The 24,385-nt window shown below is 46.6% G+C and overlaps 1 protein-coding gene across 3 annotated transcripts in view; it reads left to right on the plus strand.

The window, feature by feature from the left end:
- The window catches only part of Psd4 (pleckstrin and Sec7 domain containing 4), a 35,729-nt gene extending 11,851 nt beyond the window's left edge, over positions 1-23,878 (plus strand). The window contains exons 1-17 of one of the 3 annotated variants that reach the window (XM_013036327.1): positions 1,791-1,892; positions 7,987-9,019; positions 9,955-10,080; positions 10,337-10,412; positions 10,822-11,200; positions 13,875-14,051; positions 14,565-14,645; positions 14,779-14,891; positions 15,100-15,158; positions 15,392-15,481; positions 17,196-17,239; positions 17,606-17,766; positions 20,628-20,698; positions 20,818-20,981; positions 21,442-21,586; positions 21,783-21,926; positions 23,322-23,700. In XM_013036327.1, the coding sequence (XP_012891781.1) occupies positions 8,099-9,019; positions 9,955-10,080; positions 10,337-10,412; positions 10,822-11,200; positions 13,875-14,051; positions 14,565-14,645; positions 14,779-14,891; positions 15,100-15,158; positions 15,392-15,481; positions 17,196-17,239; positions 17,606-17,766; positions 20,628-20,698; positions 20,818-20,981; positions 21,442-21,586; positions 21,783-21,926; positions 23,322-23,579 (3,009 nt within the window). In that variant the 5' untranslated portion in view covers positions 1,791-1,892; positions 7,987-8,098 and the 3' untranslated portion in view covers positions 23,580-23,700. Of the gene's footprint in view, positions 1-1,790; positions 1,893-3,643; positions 3,725-7,986; positions 9,020-9,954; positions 10,081-10,336; positions 10,413-10,821; positions 11,201-13,874; positions 14,052-14,564; positions 14,646-14,778; positions 14,892-15,099; positions 15,159-15,391; positions 15,482-17,195; positions 17,240-17,605; positions 17,767-20,627; positions 20,699-20,817; positions 20,982-21,441; positions 21,587-21,782; positions 21,927-23,321 lie in introns of those variants that run through there. The other 2 variants (XM_013036326.1, XM_013036328.1) reach the window with 2 other exon arrangements.
- Positions 23,879-24,385: the final 507 nt, after the last annotated feature.

Consider the following 24,385-nt stretch of genomic DNA (forward strand, 5'->3'; position numbering starts at 1 on the left):
AGCTCAAGGTGAGTGCTCTACCACTTGAGCTACAGCGCCACTTCCGGTTTTCTGGTGGTTTATTGGAGATAAGAGTCTCACGGTCTCTCCTGCCTGGGCTGGCTTTGAACCGCGATCCTCAGATCTCAGCCTCCTGAGTAGCTAGGATTATAGGCGTGAGCCACCAGCGCCCGGCCACACTCACACTTTATGCACACCAAACCTATTGCCTGGAAGGAAAGATTCATTTCCCACAGGATTGTCTAGAAGTGATAAGCGAAGGGAAGATGAGCTGCTTTAGGAACTCATCAAATGACTGTAGGACAACTGTAAACAAGGCACTCTGCTGTGAGGTGAATGTTTAGCTCTTATCCTTGAGGAGTTCAAGGTCAAGTTCAGGGCTAGAGTTCTGGCATGGCCAGTACTATTGCAGCTTCAGAGAGCTCAGTATGATGTTGGTTACTGAGAAGGTTAGACTTGAAGGGCCAGACAGAGCCTGGAGTCAAGTAGGCAACCCTCCTCACCTCTTCATCTGTCCTCACCTCCTGGACACCTGACTTCTGTCTCCATCCTGCCCTACCAACCTTGCTCATCTGTTGCTCTACAATGTCCATGTTCAATGATGGATCACTTTTGCTTTTATCTTCCTTGATTTTGCGTTTAGCTTCCTCCTTCAGAAGTAACCTCCACTCTAGTCTTGGGTGACAATACTTTTCCAGTTCTCTTACCTTCCTCCCAGCCCCTTATCAGTATTCTTTGCTGACTTTCCCCTTCTTGCCCTGGGGCTCCACCACCCCAGGGCTGGTCTTACTTACTGTGGAGTTCCAAGAGAGGGAGAGTTGTTATAGACTTGAATATCTCTCAGATCCAAACCCCTCATTCCCTTGCCTAAGCTTTCTTTCCCCAGTTCTTTCTTATTTCAGCAAATGCCATTGTTGCTGTTCTTCCAGTTTCTCAACCCAGAAGTCTGGAAGTTGCCCTTGACTTCTCTCTTATCTTTCCAATTCCCATCTACTTAAGCAGGAAGTCTTCCCAGTCATCCTTGATCTATATCCCAAATCCTAGCCCTAGCACCTTCTGCCATTCCTATCCTCATTTGGGCCAGGGTACTTCCTCACAAGAGCCTAACTAGTCTCCTTGCTCTCATGTAGCCCTTGACAATCTATGCTCTATGCAGCAGATGATTTTTAAAAAAATAAGTACATAAAACTGGGTGTGGTAGTACATGCCTGTAATCCCAGTTGGAAGTGGAGGGATCAAAGTCTGAGGGCAAAAGTTAGCAAAGCTTTATTTCAAAAACAAACCAGGCAGGGCTGGGAAGGTGGCTCAGTGGTAGAGCGCTTGCCTTGCATGCCTGAGGCCCTGGGTTTGATTCCTCAGCACCACATAAGCAAAAAGAAAAAAAGCCAGAAGTGGCGCTGTGGCTCAAGTGGTAGAGCGCTAGCCTTGAGCTGAAGAGCTGAGGGACAGCGGCCAGGCCCAGAGTTCAGGCCCCACAACTGGACCAAAAACAAAACAAAACAAAACAAAAAAACAGAAACAAACCAGGCATTTTGACAAATGCCTGTGGTTCCAGTTACTCAGGAGGCAGAACATAGTGATTCAGTCAATCCACTGGGCTAAGTTATCTGAAAAAATGTAACAAACAAAACAATACCCTGCTGTAAAAGGACTAGGAATATGACTCAAGTGGGTTCTGAGTTTGATCTCCAATATTGTAACATAAATTCAGAAAAATAAATGCTCCCCCAAACTTGCCTAACTTCCAGTGTTTCTGGCTTATGGTTAGGGGGACTTAGTGGGACCTGGCTGGCTCCACAGTCCTGCCTGGGGGGGGGGGGAAGGGGATCATTTTCTCTTCCTCTCTGGCCTGCTGCCAATTCCCTGACAAGTGAAGACCTTGGCTGCCCTAGGTAAGGAATTAGACCTGCAGTTTCCAATGCTGTTGCCTGGGTGGTCCCTCTATCTCAATACAAAGCATCTATGAAGAGGTGCAAGCTTACATCTGTAGCATTCTGTCTCTTCTCTGTTCTGACCTCTCTGACATGTCAAATATGTAACAATTACAAGTGCTACATGCTGGTGGCTTACATCTATAATCGTAGCTATTCAGGAGGCTGAGATCTGAGGATCATGGTTCAAAGCCTGAGCAGGAAAGTCCATGTGACTCTTGTCTCCAGTTAACCACCAGAGAACTAGAAGTGGAACTGTGGCTTAAAGTAGTAGAGTGCTAGCCTTGAGTGAAATAGCTCAGGGACAGTGCCCAGGCCCTGAGTTCAAACCCCATGACCCAGAAAAAAAATTGCAAGTGAACTTGACAAACTGTGATATAAACCACATTATATATTATCCTACCTGAGTTCTCCTACCTCTCACCCTGTAAATGTAGCTGCTGTTGTAGCAGAGCTCACCCCAGACTTTGACCCTTGAAGTGGCCTCACCTCCTTTTCTCTTCCCCATATCACATGTCTACAAGGATGGATGATCGGTGTGGCTCCACATCCTGTCCCCTCTCAGCTTTTCTATTAGCACTCTTGCTACCACCCAACCCAACCTCAGGCTGCCCAGAGCAGCAATACTTTGTCCACCAGAAGAGGAGGCCAATAGGCTGGAAGCAGAGAATACTAGGACCTTGATACCCAGGTTGTAGTAGAAGAAAGGGGTATATGGGCTCCAGGCAGGCTCCTATGACTCCCTTGTGCTGTGAAAGAGGCAAGGCTGGAGAATGGCCTGGGCTAGGGCCAGGTCCTCTGAAGCCTGGGCTGGGTGGCCTGGGTCACTACAATTATAGTTCTGCCAATGGAGGTAACAAGACAGATAGGTGAGCTCATAAGGTGTAGAGCTTAGGTTGTTGTGGTATCTTTGGACCATCAGTAGAGAAATTGATGGTGGTTAAGGCTGGAGAAGATTATATAGAGGGAAGAGAGAATGGTAAACTGAAAGTGGCTTCCCTCCAGCCTCCATCCCCCATTTGATACTCATAGCCTGGGAGTGAATGACAGGTACTTCATATGTTTGAAAGCTCCAAATTTCAACATCACTTTGTGACTTCCAAGTGAAGCATCTGCACCTCTCTGAGCCTGACTCTAGGTCTGGATCTGAGCATAATAAAGCTCTACAAAGTAGGTGTGAGAATTGGAGCAGGAGCTCTATTTGGGGACACGACAAAGCAGTTAAATCACCATGTCATTATTACTGGTGACATGAGGCATAGTCATATAAAACTTGAAATGCCATATACTAAAAACAAAAATAAGTTGCCTGACTTGGGGCCCTCCTGTCTCCCACTGTGTATTTTAGAGAGAAGACTGAGCTGGAGCATAACCCAGAGAGGAAGGGGGAGGGGCCTGCCACAGCCTCAGCCTTGATGTCTTCCCCCCTCTCTCTCACAGGCCTTTCTCTGCATATGTGAGCAAAGCTAGTCCAGTGTGTGATGGTACTTTTTTGGCCCCATTTTGTGTCCAGTCTCAGTCTTTAGACCTCCATCAAAGGACTATGTGGGAAAAGGGACTGGCAGGTGCTAGAGTTGAGTAAATATTCTTGTCTTGTGGGCAGAAATGTAGGTACTGAGCAGCTCTGAGGGCTGGGGAGATCTGGAGAGTAGGAGGGGTGTGTGTCACTGTGGTGAGGAGAGCGGAAGTCGGAAGCTCAGCTACCACATTCACGGGGCAGATGACTATGCAGCAGGAAGTGTTCCTGGGACTGGGGAGCTCAGGACAGTTTACCCCTTCTGAGTCCTTTGGAGGTGAGCCAGGTGGACCTGCCTGGGGTAGGGCTGGGAGAAGCCTTGGAGGATCCAGGAATGTGGAGAGCTCCTGGTAGAGATGGGATAGGTGGGCAGGAAAGAAATGAGGGCTTTGTGGTATTGCCTGTGTGGTATTGCCTGTTCACCTGGCATGAGTCTGGCCTCACTAGAGGGTGGCATCCTTCCCTTTCCTACTTTCCAAATGCCTCCTCCCTCCTCCTACCTTCTTTTCATCTGTCCCTTCCTCCCTGATGTCTTCCTAGTCCCCGGATCATGTCCCAGATCCCTGGAGGTCTGCAATAGTGAAGAGTGAAGGACAGAGGAAGCCTTCTTGAAGTTCTTGTGACTGCGGTGGCAAGACCTCCAATATACTTTGACCCTAGACCCTAGAGAGAGTCCCAGCAGGCTTAAGGCTGGGACAGCTCTGAGTGCCTTAGGGGAGGGGACCATTAGAGGGCTCTCGGCTCCATCTTATGCTCTGGGCCCCACCCCGCGGTACTATATCCTTCCTGTCTGTTTAGCTGTGGTTTAGGTCTGTTATTCTGATATACTGGAGGAGCCATGCCATTCTCAAAGGCATCTCTATTTGAGACACTGTAAGGCTTTTTGGTAACAGTTGTTACCTTGATGGTAAAAGGAATCTCAGGAGCAAGGCTCTAACCTCTGCTTCCTTATTCTAAAACCTAGATTCCACTTTCCAGTCACTCTTCTGCTCCAAGGCTGGGAAGGGTAACCTGTCATCAGCTGATAATAAATACCGCTTAAGGTTGCTGAACTTTAGCCAAGCTTGAAATAATGAGCCCTGAGGTCTGTCCACTGCTTCCTGGGGCTGTAGGCTATCACAGTACCATCCCCTTTACAGATAAGAAACCATCCAACTTGGAGATTCAAACCCAGCTGTTAGGGTGAAAGGACAGGAAAGAAAGGCCCATCAAGACCACAGATGTTCTGGAACTCTTTGGTGCAAATCACAGCTTCCTCCTCTCCCACTCTGTTTCCTTTATGAGCTTCTGCTTGTTCTAACATAAGGCTCAGGGGACCTCTCTCTCTGTGCACATTTACATGAAGACTCCTTCCAGTGTTGTCAATTTTCACAGTGCTCGGGGGCCCAGGTTCTGGTCAGGTGTGTATGGCAGGAAGAGGCAGTTGTTTACAGTTAGGGTTAGACAGCTCCCCTTCCAGGGCTATGTCTAAACAAAACAGCAGTCTGGGCTACACAGGGGCAAGGCAGCTCAATTACATTCCTGGGTTGTAAGCAGAAGAAGCCTTTATGCTTTTTCCAAGAAGGAAAATATTTCCAAGAAGGAAGGAAGGCTGCTTGCTCAGTCTGAATGTTTAAAGAGAAGCGGGGTGGGGAGGAGAGAGAGAGACAGATGGACAAACATAGTGCTCTAGAAAGAAAGCTTGCGCTAGCTCTGCAGGAGTCTCCCCAGCTGAGAATGTGAGGATTTGGCTGAGTTTCACCAGGAGGGTTATTGGGGTCTTTGTTGTTGTTGTTGTTGTTTGTTTTTGCTTCTTTGAATGCATGGCAGAGCCACAGATTTAAACTGAGCAAAACATAATAGCTTCTGAAGTTCCTCTTAAGAGCCAGACCTAGACCTGGTTCCATTTTTATAGCAAACCAGCAGGGGAGCTTTACACCATCTTATTTCTCTGTTTTACAGATGAGGAACCAGGTGACATTTTTCTCTGGTGGTAAGGCTGGCCAGATGTAGAGTTGCTTGTGAATTTTGTCTTAGAGCTCTAAGCAACATCCTCAGCCCCTTAATATGTTTATTTGCTAAATGTGGCAGCACTACTCCAAAGCCATGTGCTTACTCATGTGGCTTTTGTGGTGCTAGGCCTACCTTCCACCAGGCTGCACTTGAGCTTCTTGAGTCACTTTTTAGTCTTCTAATCCACTGAACTACAGGATATCAATATGCTCCCTAACACTTGGTAGATGGGAGTAGGGATAATGCAGCCAGCTACACGTAGCAGAGACCTAGCAGTGAATGAAAAGCACAAAGAACCTGCCTTCTTGGTACTTATTTCCAGGCAACTAGAATCATTGGGGGAAACACAAAGAATCACACACTAGGATAGGGTTTCTGAAATCAGAATGAGGGATGGACTAGAGTCAGGTTGATTTTAATTGGTTTAAAGAGTCTTGGACTAGTCATACCACATACCTAGCCCTAACAACCACATACTGTCTGTGATCTAAATTGCCTTTCCTTCCCTTATCTGAGGCTCCCCTCCATTTCCTAGCCCCCTTTATTTGCACACCCTTCTGACTCTGTAGGCCGAAACCATCTCTCTTCTCTCTGGTCTCCATAAAGTTTGCTGTAGATTTACTAATTATTTCCTCTTCTGAAAAAATGTTCAGCAAGGACAATGGATTCCTTCTGGGAAGGTAAGTCTTATATTCAGAGATGTCCAACATAGCCATTGGTCTCTTGCTATGTGGCAGCTTCCTGTTCACATATGTATTTCAAAGAAATACATGTAGAACTCTGATCTTATGAAAAAAAATCCAAGACACCTTTCCCATTGGCCCTACCTCTTTTCCCACTATCTGAATGTGGATTTGTGAAGTAAGTTCTCAGTGAATGTAAGTGAGCTGATATTATTCTGGCAAAATGCTCTGATGCCCACAGGGCATGAGGATAATATTGAGATGCAATGTGAGTAGGGCTCAGGGAGGAGGACGGGAGAAAGGACATGCACAGGAGAGGAGCCAGGTAGGCACAGCAGAGGAAAGAGGAGACAGGGGAGGGTGTTCTTATGGTCTGAAGTGGGAGGCAGTTGGGTGGAACTGTTTGTCTGTATTTCATTACCTATTACCCAGGTGCTTCTCTCTCCACTCCTTTCTAGCTTCTAGGTGATTTGCTCTTGCCATTCATTGTCAATGTACTCTAAGGACAGTTTCCCGAGGAAGCCTCAATAGTGGGATGTTTCACCTCCTTACTCTAGAGAGAGTAAGGAAACAGGCTTATTGATGGGGGAGAGGTTGGGATCCAAAAGTTTACTCAAGTAAACTTGTATTTGTTTCTTATCAATTCAACAAACATTTGTGATAGTTTAAATGAAGGGCAAAATTTTATTTTAGCTCGTCTTCTTGAAGGTTGTAATCCATGGTTAATTGGCTCTGTTGCCTTGGGCCTTTGGCAAAACATTACATCATGGAGAGAACATTTGGCAGAGCAAAACTACCCATCTCATGGCCAAGTAACAAAAAAAAGAAGAACTAGGGTCACACAGTCTCTTCAACTGTGGACTTCCAGTGGCCTCCCACTAGGCCCTGCCTCTTAAAGTTTCCACCACGTCCTAATGGTGCCAAACTAGTGACTATACCTTAAATACATGAGCCTTTGGGGAACACTCTAGAGATAAACTATAGTATATCCTATGGCCCACTCATACCTTCCCTATTGAAAATACGACTGTCACAAGCCTCTTAACCTAGACAGCAGTGAGAACAGAAATGGGCTGCTGCATACAGGAACAAGGTAGCAGATTGTGGCTAAGTCAGGGACTTAGGGGACAAACCCTATAACTCCTCAGCTTGAGGCTGGGGATGTGTGATGAAGAGATGGAACCGTGAATGATAAGAGAAGACCTAACTAAAATAGTTAGAGAACAATAACAAGACCGATTTCCTCTCCATGCTGTGTGTGGTCTACTCTCCTCCATGGGAAAGAAAGGCTTGAACTCCTTCTGCCATGAGGAGAAGCCTTAGCTGCCTTTGCCTGAACCAAATTGCATGACTGTGTGCAGCTAGGAAGGAACAAGACTGTGCCTTGTGATCTAGCCCTATGAATGAAATAGGCCTTAGAGGCAAGATGTTCACACAGTAAAACTATGCAGGCCGTGCCCTTTCTCTCAGAGGTGCTTATTGCTCCATAAGGATGCTCCATTCTTGCTGCCAGTCTATGTCTCTTTGACCTCCCCCTCCATCTTCCAGTTAACATACCATTTTGGATTTCTATTAACTTCAAAAGGCCTGAGATATTTATGTCTTCTGCTTCTGATACAACCACCCCAGTCTCTACATTCTCCTTTCCAGCTAAGCCATATGGGATGCTTTCAGCAGAGTGTCTTTGGGGCTTATGTTGCCCTGGTGCCAGTCTGAGATTATGGGATCTGATGGCACATCATAGTCCCTTGTGGGCTATGAAGGCAATGCCATAACTCTGACAGGCACTCTAAACATGTCTAACACTTTGGTGCTTCCAGAGGCTAACAGTCCTCTAACCTATATTCACTTTGGGAATTTCCAGGGTAGATGTCAGTTCCCAGTTACCTCCTTGGCTGGTGTTCCTCCTAATCCATGAAGTGGGATTGTGAAAACAGACACTCCTAAGGGTCTCCTACCTAGCTTTTGCTCTGTGGATGATGGGTGACAACAGACTCTCAGACCAACCTGAGACAGTGGAATTTCTCAACATGTATTTGGGAGATGACCTGCAGCTCTGCCCAGGAGCATGTCTGGGGGACACATGTAGCCAACCAGAACCGACGGAACCATGCAGAGAACAAACCTGGACCTTTGACCCTCCTGAATCCACCAGGCATGGTGCTCCTCATAGTGGCTCTGGTGTGGACCCTACACAGTTGGAGAGCTGCTCTTCCCAGGGGGAGCCTGCACACACATCAACATCACTAGGGACTCTGAGGAGCAGCCAAACTCTGGCGTGTCCACGGCAGAGCCAGAGCTCATCCACACAGGTGGTGTTCTGGGCTGGCATCCTGCAGGCCCAGATGTGTGTCCTGGACCTGGAGGAGGAGCTGGAAAAGACTGAAGGGCTCAGGGCTGAGTTGAGATGTTGCATTCCCCCACCCCCTCCAGACTTCTCTGGAAATATAGGTCTGAGCTCTAGCCCACCCGTGGAGGAAGATTTTAGGGATGACAACAGCGAGTCTGAAGGGGAAAACCAAGCCTGGCCAAGGGCAGACATGCCAGGCTCCTCCGTGGAGTGGGGTGCTGAAGAAGAGAGTGTGTTCTTTGATAACCCTCTCTTTCTGGAGAGCCCCTGCTCAGATGCCAGTGTTGCTGGGGAATGCTTTTCCTGGGGGATCACAGATTCCCATACCAACATGAGGACTAGGCCTGACAACCCACAGACTCTGGAGTCTCCAATCCCAGGATGCTCAGGAAGTGAGCCAGATTTGGAGGGCAACACAACTAATTCCAGTGGGCACACCACACCTCCATTTCCTGTGCCTTCCTACAAATCACACCAATTCTGCTGGGCCTCACGAGATGCCACTGAAGGGGATTCCATAGCATCTTCTGGTGAGGAACAAGATGAGGTAAGTTTATTCCAAGAAATCAGCCCAGTGCTGGGGACACTATATGGAGGGCCTTCCTTGGGGGCTATAGGGCTCAGAACACTCTTTTATGTTACTAAGACCTTTTGAGATCTGGGATAAGAGTTGTAGAAAATCATGGCCAGTGTAGCTTTCAAAATTATAGGAGATTTTATCTATGCCATGATTTCAACTGAACAAGATGGCAATTAAGTCCACAAATGTCTCCATTTCATATGCATAGAAAGCTTTGGAGAGTAAGAGCTCTTCAATTGCAGGGACTTTCTGGCCACTCTCAGATTCCTCCCCTCTCATCTCTAAGACATTCCCAACTAGAACTTGGCAGAGGCAGCCTAGACTTGACTGCTGCTGCTAACAGATTAGTTTCTATTTCAAGAGTTTTGACCTCTATTTTCTTGAGACATTTCAGCATTTTGATACTTTTAGTTCACCATCTTTCACTTTCTTGTCCAGTGTCAATAGATCAGGATATGTCATGACAATGGCAGGAGACTCTTGATATCACCCAGGTATGGGGACAAGTTATGTGAGACAATAGGTAGCATAGTTTTCCCAGCGAGTCCTCTCTTTTAGAGATAAGGGAACTTGGGTGGCTAAGACTTACTTTCCAATCTCTCCATTCCCAAAGAACAATGGAGCTGCGGGTTCTATAGAGATGTGTTCTCCTAGGACTTTGCTTTAAGAGTCCTGAGATGGAAGTTTGGGAAATGACAGTTGAAACTCCAAGTTGTCTCTTATTCTCTCACTCAGCCCAGTAGGTCTCAATAAGACAGCCTTCCTAGGGTGGATGCTGCTCCAGATGAGGCCATCTGAGTAGCCTGGGAAGAGGAGATGCCTCATAAAGTATGGGAAAGGGTCTGGCAGGCATTCTGTTTTGGTGAAACCTCTCTCTCTACCCCTTGTTATTTCTCTCTCAGGCTTCTTTGGAAGACAAGGTTGGCCCTGCCTCACCTGTAGTATCTTGTGTGGACCAAGTATTGACCCCGGAGACAGGACACATTGGAACTGACCTTAGCCCTGACATACATCCTGTGCAGCATTGGGCAAGTCCTTTTCCTCTGTGGGCTATACCATATGTATCTGTGAAGGAGGAATACGAACCCATTGATTTCTGTGGGCTCATATCCATTTCTTCTTCTGAAACAAGGTCCTAAACTGGTGTTTATGGATTTGGGGTGTGAGGACAACAAAGACAGAGGGGCTTCCATATACTCCCAGCATTATTCCTTCCTTCCTTACCTGCCCCACTCTCTTTTCTGTCTCCTGAGTTTATGGACAGGCATGTACATCTTTGAACAGGTCCCACCCAGCCCTGAGGACTTGCAGTTAGAAGAGGGTCCTTCCTGGCCCCCGGAACTTCTCTCCAAGGACAGAGGTAAGACCCATTATGAGGTTCTAGGAAATCAGATGGTGAGGAGTTTTGGGATTCAGAATAGAGATAATTGATTCCTGGGGTTCTTGCATCATATTAGAGACAAATAGAGTTGGAGTTAATTCTTCATCAGTAAGATAGATTTTCCAGTAAGATAGACTTTCAAAAAAAGAGTTAAGTGAAGGAATTTTTGGATCTTAATAGTTCAACAAGAGTCCTGAGTCCTTAGTTACCTTGGGACTAAAGTCCTGGGAGTTTCTGCAGACCAACTGGCTGCATAGTGTGGGAGAGATCACTACCTGTGGGAGGAGGGGGTGTGCTGCCCAACTCCATACAGAGGGAAATTGCCAGGCAGTAACCAGTTGTTTTTATACTTCCTGCTCTGGATTTGTTGACTCCTACTTTTCCTCAGGTGAGAAGAATGCTGGTCATCTCCAAGAACCTGTTCCCTGCACCTTGGCCCCTGGTCCCTGGGGGAGCCAAGCCTCTTTGCCAGAACCTAGTGGCCCAGTGTCTGAGGTCAGAGACCTTGGCTCTGGAGCCAGCCCTGTGTCCTCTCAAGAGAGCAGCCCACAGCTTCAGAACCACAGCCCTGGGAATTTTCCCAAGTGGCCACCTGATGCCTTATACCCTTTGCTTCTGGAGATGAATAGGGCAGAGTCAGGCTCCCAGAAGAAAGAAGAGGCAGAAGAGACCCCAGACCCAAAGCAAGAAGTAAAGAGAGAAGACACAACCAAGACTACAAAGGTTGTAGGTGCCCAGCTAAATGTTCATTTGGCTTCCACAGAAGGGTAAGTCTCAAAGTCACTGTCTCGCAGGCCCCTAATTATAATTGCATTTAAGAATACTCTGGGGTTGGGAATCAGTGACTTAAGCCTGTAATACTAACTACTCAGAAGGCTGGATTGAAGTTCAAAGTCAGCTTGAGCAGGAATGTCTATGAGACTCTTATCTCTGATTCTTATCTCCAATTAACCATCAAAATGCCAGAAGTGGAGCTGTGTCTCAAATGATAGAACATCAGCCTTAAGCAAAAAAGCTAAAGGACAGTGCCCAGGCTCTGAGTTCAAGCTCCAAGTACCAGCACACAAAAGAAAGAAAGAGTGGAAGAAAGGAAAAGAGAAAGAGAGAGAGGAAGGAAGAACGGAAGGAAGAAAGGGAAAAACTATCAGAAGAAGCATTTTCTCCAGCTCTTCATAAGATCATAGTGATAAATTAATTGAGTTAATTAAGTTAAAATTAAATGAGAAAAAATAATGTTCAAATTAATGCAGTTTAAGTTTGGACCTAGGGCTGTATGCACATCAGGCAAATGTACTATAGCTAAGTTACATCCCCAATCCTAAAGCAACTTAAATAAAACAAGCAAAAAGAGTACCCTGATTTAAATGAACTGTAAGAAGGTTGGGATTTAACATACTAATACTTATTACAGTCTTCACATTGTATTAAATGGATTTTATGACTAAATACCAATATAGATTTAAAAACATAAAAACTAAAGGGCAGGATACCATGCACAGGATGTGGGAATTTGAGTGTACAAAAGCAGTATCATAAGAAATGTCCACAACTGGTCACCACTAGAGGAGGAAGAGCTAGAAGTATTCCGAGATTCAAACTAGGACCACGTGTGGGCTTCTGAGATAGGAGGTAGAACTAGTTTGTGAGTAAAGATTATAGACTGCTTTGAACTTGAAGTATTAGGAGAAATTCACCATTAAGAGCCCAGTTTCAGAGGGGTGACTGGTGTCTCATCAAGGGGAAATTTGGTTTGGCCTGAGAGATAATCTTGGAGCTTTCAGTAGAATTGTGTAATCTCAAAACTGTGGCCAGAGATAATATGCCAACTGGGAAGCCAACTGTGTCTACCTAAGTGTCTGCTTCTGACAGGATGCTGCTTTAAGACTCCCAGCTTCTGAGAATGCTTTGTTAGAAAAGGGGTTTGATCTGGGGTAGGCTGACTAGATTCATATTGAAAAAAACTAAGAGGCTGCTGAGTATGGAAATATATGCTTGTATCCCTTGCAACTTAAGAAGAACATTAGAAGTATCATGGTCTGAGACCATACCAAGGACAAGCATGAGACTCTATCTGAAAAGAAACAAAAAACAAACAAAAAAAACTAAACTAAACTAAAAGCCAAAACAATCGAGGGCATGATTCAAATTGTAGAGGCTTTGCCTACCAAGCATGAGGACCCAAGTTCCACCTCAGTACCATCACCATCACACTGTCCATGGGTGACAGAGACTGAATGTTAGTGCCACAAACCAAATAACTATGTTCCTTATAAATCTGGAAACCATGTTTCCTTGAAGTCATTCAGCGGCTGGTTTTAGTATCTGAAAAATGAGTTTTATTATGCTAGATACTAAAATGAATTCAAGGCATCCAGGTATGGTGACCTGTGTCTATAATACCAGCTCTCAGAAAGGTAAGATAGGAGGATAGCCTTGGTTACATAAAGTTCCAGCAAGGCTAAGCTATATAATGAGCTCCTGCCTCAAAAAAACAAACCAAAGCAAAGAAACCAAACCAAAACAGCTTTATTGAAATATAATTCATATGCCATACAGCTCACCCACTTAAAGTATACAATTCCATGACACTTTGTATTTACAGTGTCACTTTCCCAAAGTGCTTCCTTCCTTATCTAGACATTGTTTAGGGCTTCCTTCAGTTGGTTATTCAAAGAATTCTCTTAGGTATGACAGTTGTGTCACTTTTATTTCCTACTTTTTGTTTGAGTAGAGTAATCTTTACAGTTCTTCATTGTCAGTGCTTTTCCATGAAATTCCTCGATTTATCCAGCATCACTTTCTGGGAAATCATGAAATCCTATTTTAGGCAAGATTTGTAATTTTACTTTTCAATTAGTTTCTGTCACATTTATCCTGCATTGTGGGATATTTGAGAGCTTCAGGAAGCTGAGAAGTGATCAGGAAAGAGCTGACCCATTCACATTCAGTGAAGAGAGCTGTTGAATGACATCTAGTAAGTGATTAGTCAGAGCCTATTTTCATATTGTAATGACATTTGCCTACCTGCTCAACTCCCTAATTGTTGTAACTCAGATAATGAATATTTAAATAACTAGGAAACTCCACACTGTCTGTAAAATTTCAGGAGAAACAGAAGAGATGGGTTGAAGTTGGGCTGAGTGAAATCTGAGTCTCAGTTTTAGCTTCTCTGACTGGTCAGAGGTCTCCAGACAGTCTCCTGTGGTAAGGGCTGCTCTAGATAGGGGAAATGGTACATTACAAAACTCCATTTTAATTCCCCCAAATGTGAGGGTCTGGAGACCAGCTCTCCTCAGCTCAACCATTCAGTGCCCATGAGCTCCAGCAATGACCCTGAGTCCTGGGCACCCCTTTTACAATTGAACTGCAAGGATTCTTAATGTAAAACACTGGCATGTCCATTCCAAGTGGAAGTCTGAGAACACCAATGGACTCTTCCAGGCTTTTGGAGAGCCCCGTGCCCCAAGCACAGTTCCCAGAGGAAGGCCTGAGTCAACCAGCTAGAGACAAGTTGTCTAATGGTATCAGGAATGACAAGGAGGCCTGGAACCTGGCCTCACGCCTCTATCACCTGGAAGGTTTCCGGAAGTCTGAAGTGGCTGCCTACCTACAGAAAAAGTAAGGAGCTTAAAGCCTGAATAAAGCTCACAAGGGTGAGGTGGGACAGGGGAGAACTGCAATGGATCTGTGCCACTGGCTGCTCCTGTCCTTCCCAGCTCTGTGTCCCCTTTGTCCCCCTCCAGCCCCATCACTGCCTCTTACCCTTGACCTGGCTCTTCCCCATCCCCATCCTTATCCTTTCCCCCATTCCTTGTGTCTCTACTGCTTTCTTCCAGAATAGGCATGACCTAGTCACCTCTTTAGCACTCCCTGTTCCTCTTAGAGCCTCTGGGTCTATTCCCTTTGCTGGCCCCAAACTTTATATAGTCCTTCCCATGAAACACTGGACAAGATACCAGGGCCAGGCCAGACACTGGCTGCCCTCTTGGGGCCTGGGGTCTAGCCAGGTTATAGCTTTCTGTTGTTCAGCCCCTGCCACATCAGGCACCATGTGTACAGGCCCTGTAGGCCCCTCTGTATGAGCCCAGCCTGCCCCTTCATCCAGTTTTCATCTCCGTTTTCCCTTGGCAGCAATGACTTCAGCAGGGCTGTGGCTGAGGAGTACTTGTCCTTCTTCCAGTTTGGAGGCCAGAACCTGGACCAAGCCCTCCGGTAATACCTTTGTGGGGCTGCGGAGGATGAGTGGCTGCAGAGCAGTGGCCCCTGCCAAGGCTGGGGTGTGATTGGCCCTGGGGTCTGTGGGGCATCCCTGTCTGACTCTCTCTTTGACTCTGGCCCTTCTCAGGGGCTTCCTCCAGGCCTTGGTGCTCAGCGGTGAGACCCAGGAGCGGGAGCGAATCCTCTACCAATTCTCCAAACGCTTCCACTACTGCAATCCTGGGGCCTTCCCTTCAGTAGGTAGGAGGGGCTTGTCTGGGGATGGCACCAAAGTGTCTTTGTATATTCTAGGAGTTCACTGGGTGGCAGCTGCTAGGAATGTGTTTGGGCCATAGAGAAATTAGGGAGAGGGAGAGAGAGGGGTCACACAGCCCAGCCAAGTGTGGAAGAAGATACAGAAATCTAGGCTTTCTCTCTCCCTCTCTCTCAGGCTCTCTCTCTTTGGCAGATTCCATACACACCTTGACCTGTGCCATCATGCTTCTTAACACAGACCTGCATGGACAGGTAATAAGGTGGGCTAGTGCCTGTGAATCTGAGGCAGAGGTCAGAATGGGGGTTGTGGCATGGAGGATTGGGTGGGGAAAGGGCAGGAGGGGTCAGAAGCTTGGGATGGGCCAGGGCTAGGGCCTTATGGCATGTGGGCTTTGGGAACTGGAGAATGTTCCTGAGTTGCCACCTAGGGGTATATTCTATAAGGGTGAGGTGCTATAGCTGTTCTGCTTTCTCCATGGCCACAGAACATTGGGAAGAACATGAGCTGCCAGGAATTCATAACCAACCTGACTGGCCTGCAGGATGGTAGTAACTTCCCCAAAGAGTTGCTGAAGGTATGGCTTCCTTGCTAGGACCCGGCCTGGGCTCCATGTCCTGGAGCCTTGGTTCCTGTCTGAAGGAGATTTGGAGCTCAGGCCTGCATCTACTAAAATATGCTTGAGAAGACAGAGTGTCTGTGTAGTCCTGGCTAGCAGCATCAGCAATATCTTGAAATTTGTGAATTGTGAATATTTAGTCCTGGACCTACTAAGCTGCACTGTGAGGCTGGCTGGGTTTCTTCAAATGTTTTATCGTTTATAATTTTTTAACCTTCAGCCTCTGAGACCTTGAGTTGGTTTATTGGTCATCTGAGAAGATAAAAAAGTCAAATTTCATGTAGAGAAAGTGAAGAGGTCAGATGGGAAATGTTCCTAGTCTTGGGGAACTCAAGTCCTCCTGGAGGCATAACTACTCCAATATCAGGATTTAATAGCTGAGCATGGTGGTATATGCATGTAATCCCAGCTATGTAAGAGATAGAGATAGGCTGATGGTTGTCTTTTTAGACCCTATCTATAAATAACTAAAAGCAAAAATGGAATGGGGTATAGCTCAAGTGTTGGAGTGCTTACCTAGTAAGGCTCTGAATTCAAACCACCAAAACAAACAGAAAAAGAAATAAAAATTTTCAGGTGCTTTGCACCTGTCATGTGCTTCATGAGCAATTATATCACTGGCTCTTTTATATACTTAGTAATGACTTATTGAACTCTTACTACATATCAAATACCTTGCTAGGTGCTTCAGGGGTTAAAAAAGTAAGTAAGATACATCTAGATTAATTATATTTACCATGTTATTTAAAAAATTCTAGCACAGGGCTGGGAAGGTGGCTCAGTGGTAGAGCACTTGCCTTGCATGCTCAAGGCCCTGGGTTCGATTCCTCAGCACCACATAAGCAAAAAGAAAAAAAGCCGGAAGTGGTGCTGTGGCTCAAGTGGTAGAGCACTAGCCTTGAGCTGAAGAGCTGAGGGACAGCACCCAGGCCCAGAGTTCAGGCCCCACGACCGGACCCAAAAAAAAAAAATTCTAGCACATCATTTATTTGTTCATTTATCAAACGTTTCTTGCCAGAGTTGTTCAGCCAGGTTCTTTGTCAGATCCCTCAGAGCAGGATGGTGTGTGAGTGATTTATGTCTCCTGTTAAAATGAGTAGTTCAGCCAGGCACTAGTGGCTCATGCCTGTAATCCTAGTTACTCAGGAGGCTGAGATCTGAGGATTGTGGTTTGAAGCCAGCCCCGGCAGAAACATTCCTGTGAGACTCTTATCTCCAAATAACCACTCAAAAAACAAAAATGGTGCTATGGTTCAAAGTGGTAGAGTGCTAGTCTTGAGCAAAAGAGCTCAGGGACAGTGCCCAGGCCCTGAGTTCAAGCCCCACAGCTGATCAAAAAAAAAAAAAAAAGTCTAGTTCAGGCCTCACTAAGTTTGGGCAGGTCAGAGACTTGGCTGCCTTGATGATCTTTATGTCTCTAACACCCATCACAAGGCCATAATTAACTTTGTTGCATTTTGCTTGGGTATATGGACAGATGGATTGCTTGCTGGCTGACTGGCTAGGTGGGTGGATGGGTGGGTGAATGGATAGATTGATGCTTGGCTGCTCAAAGAAAAGGACAACTATAAAGAGGGTAGAGGTAAGAGGCCTTACATGTGTTAACTGTTAGAATGAATTTAGGCATCACAACCCTGAGGGTGTTCTGCCTACCTGCATGCTTCTATTTCAGACCCTCTACTGGTCTATCCGAAGTGAGAAGCTTGAGTGGACTGTGTAAGTGAGAGCCCCTTTCCTCTCTCTGGCTTTGCCCTTGCCTCTAAGCCTTCCTAACTCTATGACCTACTTGAGAAATGGAGAAGTTCAGGGCCGCAGACAGTACTCCCTTTGGGTGGGTGGAGCCATAAGTGGGAGATTAGGTCAGTCTTAAGGAAGGTAAAGGAGTCCAGGTAATACTGAAGAAGCTATCGGTGGTAGCAAGGGATTGCTCTGTCAACATTCCAGAATTTGATAAGCTTGCCTTTGGATGAAGATTCTTTTCTAGAGATCTTATCCTGTGTCTTCCTAGTAAGAGATGGTGGGTACTTCCTGGTTGGTAGTTTCTGCCCAACCATTGCTCCAGCCTGATTCTCTTTCATTCAGGGATGAAGAGGACGTAACTGGATCTGAGAAGACCCGACCACCTCCACCAGCTAACAAGATGAATAACCCTTTCCACCAGCTGGCTCAGGACCCAACAGTGCCCACATATAAGCAGGGCATCTTGGCTCGGAAGATGCATCATGATGCTGATGGCAAGAAGAGTGAGTGTTTGCCCAAGATCAGGCTGTTAGGTGTAGAGTGGAGTGGCTCAGTGCAGGGACCACACAGTAGGTGCATGATGCAGAGAGATGGCCCATATCTAGCACAGGCAACTCATGTTCCTCTCGGCATGTCTTGAACAGTGACCAGGTGCAGGGTCCTAGGAAAGTGGGAGATTCAGTATTGAGACTAATCATGCCTCGTTATTTCTGGGCCCCAGGGCCCCTGAAGAAGGCAGAGATTAAACAAGCATATCTATATCTACGATAAAAGGCAGACAGATGGCTGGACTGGGCCAGAGGAAAGAGGAAGATTTTGTTCTAAGGACTAATCCCCTGGGGACTGGGCTAGGGAAGGCTTCTAAGTGAATGGTGGCTTCTGAGTGAAACATGGAGAACAAGGAATAATAGACTTTTCCAGTTTGGCGAAAGGCATCCCTTATAGAGCACAGAGCAAGCAGAATCTGCTAGAAGTATGTAGAAAGGAATAAGGAGGGGGACAAGGGGAAAAACTGTCAGGGTCTGTCAGGGTCTGCATTTAGGCCTCATTCCTTATTCAGTTGAAAGCTGTTGAGTAAATCTGCAACCTGATTAGAGCAATGGTCTCCATTGCCCAATCTAGAATCACAGATTGAATAGGGATACAGTGACTAGAAGAGAACAAGCATTGGTTGTGAGAAGTCACATGGGCCTAAGCATGGACCAAGGAAGGACAGAGAATTGAGCTTTTTGACCAAGAAGCTAGGAACAGGTCTTGTCACACAAGACCAGAGTGTGGAGGTTGGGAGGGAGGACAAAGGTGGAGCTTGGTGCTCACATGGGAGTGTACAGGGCAGAACACCCCAAGGCTGGGACCTGAGCTCCTAACCCCCTCTGGATGAGTTCATGGTGTCCAAGTGAAAATGTGTTTGTGCATGAACATGTATGCTCCTAGGTTATGGGCATGTATTTGGAAAGATGCTTTTTGTTTGAATATCCACATTTGTTCTCTGGTATTGTTTGTGAGTCGAATTTCCCACGTGTGGAAACTCTAGATATTTGTGATAGTTTTGTTTTGTGTTAGCATGCTGTGTGTTTATTTTCATCCTGATGAGGAACTGGAGATGGTGACTGTGGGGACACACTTGTGGGTGCCTAAGTGTGTTTGGATGTGGGTATCATCACCCACTTAAAAAGTTATTGTAAATGTGGGGCTGGGAAGGTGGCTCAGTGGTAGAGTGCTTGCCTTGCATGCATGAGGCCCTGGGTTTGATTCCTCAGCACCACATAAGCAAACAGAAAAAAGCCAGAAGTGGCGCTGTGGCTCAAGTGGTAGAGCACTAGCCTTGAGCTGAAGAGCTGAGGGACAGCGCCCAGGCCCAGAGTTTAGGCCCCATGACCGGACCCCCCCCCAAAAAAAAAGTTATTTTAAGGTGATATACAGAGGGCTTGCAGTTATATAAGTAAGGTAATGAGTACCTTTCTTTTTGAGTACGTTGAGTACATTTGAGCACATTGAGTACATTTCATTTTCTTCCCCTCCCCCCAACTTTCCTTCCCCCTAAGTTATAAAGTTCATTTTTAGCATAGTGTCTAGTGAGTATCAACTGTTGGATTGGTTCATCCTTTGTCCCATCATTTCTTTGATTCCCTCTCCCCTCCCCAAATTAGATAAACTTATATACAAGACAAAGGGTACAGAAATAAAAAACAGTGACAACAGAGAATAAACCAAAGAAAAAAAAAGAAAGAAAGAAAAAAGGAAGAACTGCAAATATTACACTGAAAACCTCTTGTTTCCATTTCTTGGAGTTCATTTTGATAAACATCATTTTATATGGTCTTATGTATATAGCTATTGAGCTATTGTGATCCTCTGCTAAGAATATCCTAGACATATTCTGTTTATTACAAATGAAGGAAACCATGCAGTCTATGTTTCTTTGTGCCTGGCTTATTTTGCTTAATAGATTCCCCTCCCCCAAGACTTTCCATTTCCTTATGAATGAGGATATATCATTCTCTCTGATGGAAGCATAGAATTCCATTGTGTATATATACCACATCTTCTTGATCTATTCATCTACTGAGGGGCACCTGGGTTGGTTCCATATCTTAGCTATGGTAAATAATTCTGCAATGAACATGGTTGTGCAGGTAGTTCTGGTGTGGCCTTATTTGTGGTCATTTGGGTAAATGCCCAGAAGTGGGATCGCTGGGTCATAGGGGAGCTCTATGTGGAGTCTTTTGAGGAATTTCCATACTGCTTTCCAGAGTGGTTGAACAAGTTTACATTTCCCCCAACAAGGTAGTAGCATTCCCTTTGGCGACATCTCCCCTTCCCCAGCATCTGTTATTATTAGTTTTCTTGATAATGGCTATTCTAACTGGAGTAAAGTGGAATCTCAATGTTGTTTGATTTGCATATCTTCTATGGCCAGAGATGTTGAACATTTTATTTGTGTCTACTGGCCATTATTATTTCTTCTTTGGAGAAGTCTCTCTAAGTCTTTAGCCCACTTATTAATTAAATTTTTGAGGGTTTGTTATTGGGGATTTACTTTTTTTGAGCTTTAAGTATATTTTAGATAAGAGGCCCCTGTCTGATGTATAGCTAGTAAAAAAATCTCTCAGTCTGTGGGCTTCCTATATATCTTGCTAACCATGTCCTTTGTAGTTTAATGCAATCCCATTTAGTCAGCCATTCTTTGGCTTGTTGCAGTTCTGGATCTTTACTTAGGAAGTTTCGACCTGTGCCAAGGCTCCCTGTGTTTCCCCTATCCCTTCCTGTAATATTTTCAGGGTATCTGATCCTTTCATTGAGTTCTTTGACACATTTGGAATTGATTCTCCACCATCCACTTTTATGTCTGTTCCTGCAACAGCACCCTGGGGCAAGCGTGGCTGGAAGATGTTCCACACCTTACTTCGAGGGATGGTTCTGTACTTTCTTAAGGTAGGGGAGTCAAACAGCCCTGACAGGCAGCCTCAGGGATAGGGAGAGCCCCAGAACTGTTGGGAGGAGGGTGGGCAGCTGATGATAACTCTTCTCTGGGCCCCTGTGTCCTGTGGCAGGGAGAAGACCAGTGCCTCAAAGGGGAGAGTTTGATGGGACAGATGGTGGATGAGCCTGTAGGAGTTCACCACTCCCTGGCCAGTCCAGCCACACACTACAACAAGAAGCCACACGTTTTCCAGCTTCGGACTGCTGACTGGCGCCTCTACCTCTTTCAGGCACCGTAAGTCCCTAACGTGGGAGAAAGTGGTAAGGTTTCCTTGCCCTTGGTTTTCCCGTCTTCCGAACCCTCCCCATACCTGTCAGTTGACCCTGGCCTCAGTGGAAGCTACCATGTTGACCAGGAAACTTTAGATGCTGAGGAGTATGAAGGGAAAGATCCCAGGGATGCCCAGTTCTCAGTCCATCAGCCTTATCTGGCTATGTCTAGTCCAGTCTCAAGTCTGAATAGAGGATTCCAGGAAATCACTAAAATGGATCATTTCTGACATTTGATATCAATCTGTATTCTTCCTGGATTTTCTCCTTCATATAAAAATCTGGGCAACTCTCTGGCTAGTGGCAGGGCTTCTGCTTTGGAAGACTGCATCCTGTGGGGCAGGAGGTGAGGGTCTGAGCAGGACAGGGTGGGGGAGGGCAGGTATCAGGATCAACTCCTTGGAGACCTTTGACTTTGCCCGCAGCACTGCCAAGGAAATGGCTTCCTGGATTTCCCGTATCAACCTGGCAGCAGCCATGCACTCCTCCCCACCCTTCCCGGCAGCGGTGGGCTCCCAGCGCCGATTCGTGAGGCCCATCCTGCCGGTCAGCCCGGCCCAGAGCTCCCTGGTATGGCCTCCGCGATAAGTGCCCGTGGGGAGAGGACTTGGAGGGGAGGGGCTGAGCTCCTGGGTCAAGAAAGCTGGGGGAGCTGCACTCCTGTTCGCGGAAGCCAGGAACAGGATGGCACACCTGGGCGCAGAGAGTGCGAAAGCCGAGGAGTAGGGAGAAGGATTTAGGATAGTGTCCTCCCCCCCCCCCCCAGGAGGAACAGCATCGCTCCCACGAGAACTGCCTGGACGCGGCCTCTGACGACCTCCTGGATCTGCAGAGGAACTTACCAGACGGGCGGGGCCGTAGCCGCGAGCTGGAGGAGTACCGCTTGCGGAAGGAGTACCTGGAGTACGAGGTGAGCTGCTGCCCTCTGCTGTCAGGACATTCCTCCTGGCCTCCGGACCCGCCGCCACCCTGGCCTGGCTGCCTCAGTCCCGCCCGCCCTAGCTCCTTCCACCCTGCGCTGGAGATCAGTGCTTACACCTGCACACTTCCAGCCAGCCCGCACAAAAGGAGTGGCCCCTTCACTTTCTGTCTCTGGAGCAGCCCTCCCCTCCCCCCACCTGGCCCGCAGCAGTGTATTTGACTATTCCTAAATTGAAGACAAAAAACTAGACTATAGCTATCTACCAATAAGTCATACTATGGGGCTTTTTTACTTGCATGGACTAGCTCATTTAATTAACAACTTTGAAGTGGATATTATTATTTCTAAGGAATCTCTGAGACAGCTCACTGATTTATTTATTTAAGGAAATTGAGATATATTTCTCTGATAAGTTTATCTGCTACTCCAGTGACATATGATCTCAACCAAGGCATACCTTTATTAGCTCTCTAGCTGATTCCAAAATGCATTTTTCTAATCTACCCCTCCTCCCTCCCATTCACACATTCCAGTTAGGCTTCATTACAGGAGGCTGACACTATGTGCCAGCATCAAGGGTCAAGAGTGTTAGAGGCCATCCAGAGGCCAAGGCTGGGAAGAAGATGTCACCATCACCTTCTGCCTGTGCCTTCCTGGCTTCCATGAAGCTCACCTCCTCCCTGGGTTGTTTTCATTATCCCTGCCCAGCCCTTTTGGCTTATTGGTTGTTTACATGGCAACAACAGAGACCACCCTGCTTCTCAGAGGCCACAGATAAAAGGACTTAACTACTTCCCAGCTGGGACCTTCAGCACTGACCCTATACCACTCCCCTGCTTGGCCACACTTCCTTTTCCATGAATTAGAGATGTGATTTGTATCCAGCTGTCCTCCCAAGGCTGGGATGAGTATCCAGTGGGACTAAGGATGGAGAATCACTTGTCGATCTGGGGATCCTATCACTGCTAGTTACAGAGGCCCCTGGAGGATTAAGCAGATGAGGGCACTTAGCATCATGTTGTACAGATGCCAGTTGTTAAAGTGCTATTTAGCTCCAGATGTGAGCTGCTTGAATGTAGGGCTGTACTGATCCCAGGCACACTGTGTCTTGGAGTTGCAACATGATCTCAAGATGTTAGTTACAACACAACAGGTAGTAGTTAATATCAGAACAGCCAGACTGGGCTGATATTAGTAGAGCATGCCTTTAAACCATATTATCAGAAGTGTGCTCTGAAATCTAGTTACTTAAGCACTGTGAACTCTTTTGGTGTAGTATTTTCTCATAGCTTCAGACACTGAGATCTGCCTCTCACCCTCCAGCCTCTTCTTGACCTAGAGTTAGAATGGTACTTATACAGTGGGCCTGCCTATTTGTTGCAGAAAACCCGCTATGAGACATATGTGCAGCTGCTGGTGGCCCGTCTGCATTGCCCTTCTGGAGACCTGGCCCTGTGGGAAGAGCAGCTGGGGAAGGAAGCTGGAGGCACTTGGACACCTAAGCCCAGCCTTAAGAAGTCCCACTCAAGCCCATCCCTGCACCAGGATGAAGCCCCTACCACAGCCAAAGTGAAGCGCAATATCTCAGAGCGCAGAACTTACCGGAAGATCATCCCCAAGCGGAACCGCAATCAGCTGTGAAGCCATGACACATCAGAGACACTAGCCTCTGCTCTGGGGTGAATCTGAGATGAACCCCTGGAAAGGAGCCTATTTTTCCACTGAGCGAGGGATGAGACACCTCTTGTCTGCAGAAGGACAATGTTCATTTCTCTGTTGTCTGGCTCTGGAACTTCCTGAAGACTACTGTACCTGCTTTTATCCTCCTGACTACTCTTGAGAGAACAGGGAAGCCAAATGAGGAATCTGCTCCACTCCCAAAGTTCATCTCATGCCTTCTTTTTCACCCAGAACCCAGAACAGCCTTATTTCCTATTAGCTTTTGGGAAAGGGTTTGGGAAACTCTAACCAGGAATGCCATAGTCTTGAGGTCTGTTTCACCCTGATAATGAGGTGATCTGCCAGTAGATGCCCCAGGAGAACAGAGAAGAGTCTTGGGAGATAGCAACTAGTGCCTATAGCCCAGGGAACAGGGTTGTTTAGGCCCTTCCTACTGAGGGGACAATCTTCTGGAAGGAACTTGGACAGATTTAAAGGGCTCAGGGGGGTCCTGGGGCTCCGAGCCTTTTCCTCCTCTAGTTCCTTTCCCTCCACAGACATTCATGCACTGGGGAAGATGAGAGAGCCTGATGGACAATTGCCCATCAACTGTGCAGCATGTCAGTGGTGTGAGCCAGGAGCTGATGGAGTCCATGGAGCTCTGGAGAAAAAGAAGCCTTTGTTTCCCAGAACAGGGATAGTGGTTCTCTTGGTGCAGGCCTCTAGCAAAGAGAGAGATGGTGATGGTTCTCTTGGGGGATGCCTAGCAGGAGCCACAATTGGGTGCA

Source organism: Dipodomys ordii, unplaced genomic scaffold (assembly GCF_000151885.1).
Source record: "Dipodomys ordii isolate 6190 unplaced genomic scaffold, Dord_2.0 Scaffold271, whole genome shotgun sequence".
Classification (NCBI taxonomy): domain Eukaryota; kingdom Metazoa; phylum Chordata; class Mammalia; order Rodentia; family Heteromyidae; genus Dipodomys; species Dipodomys ordii.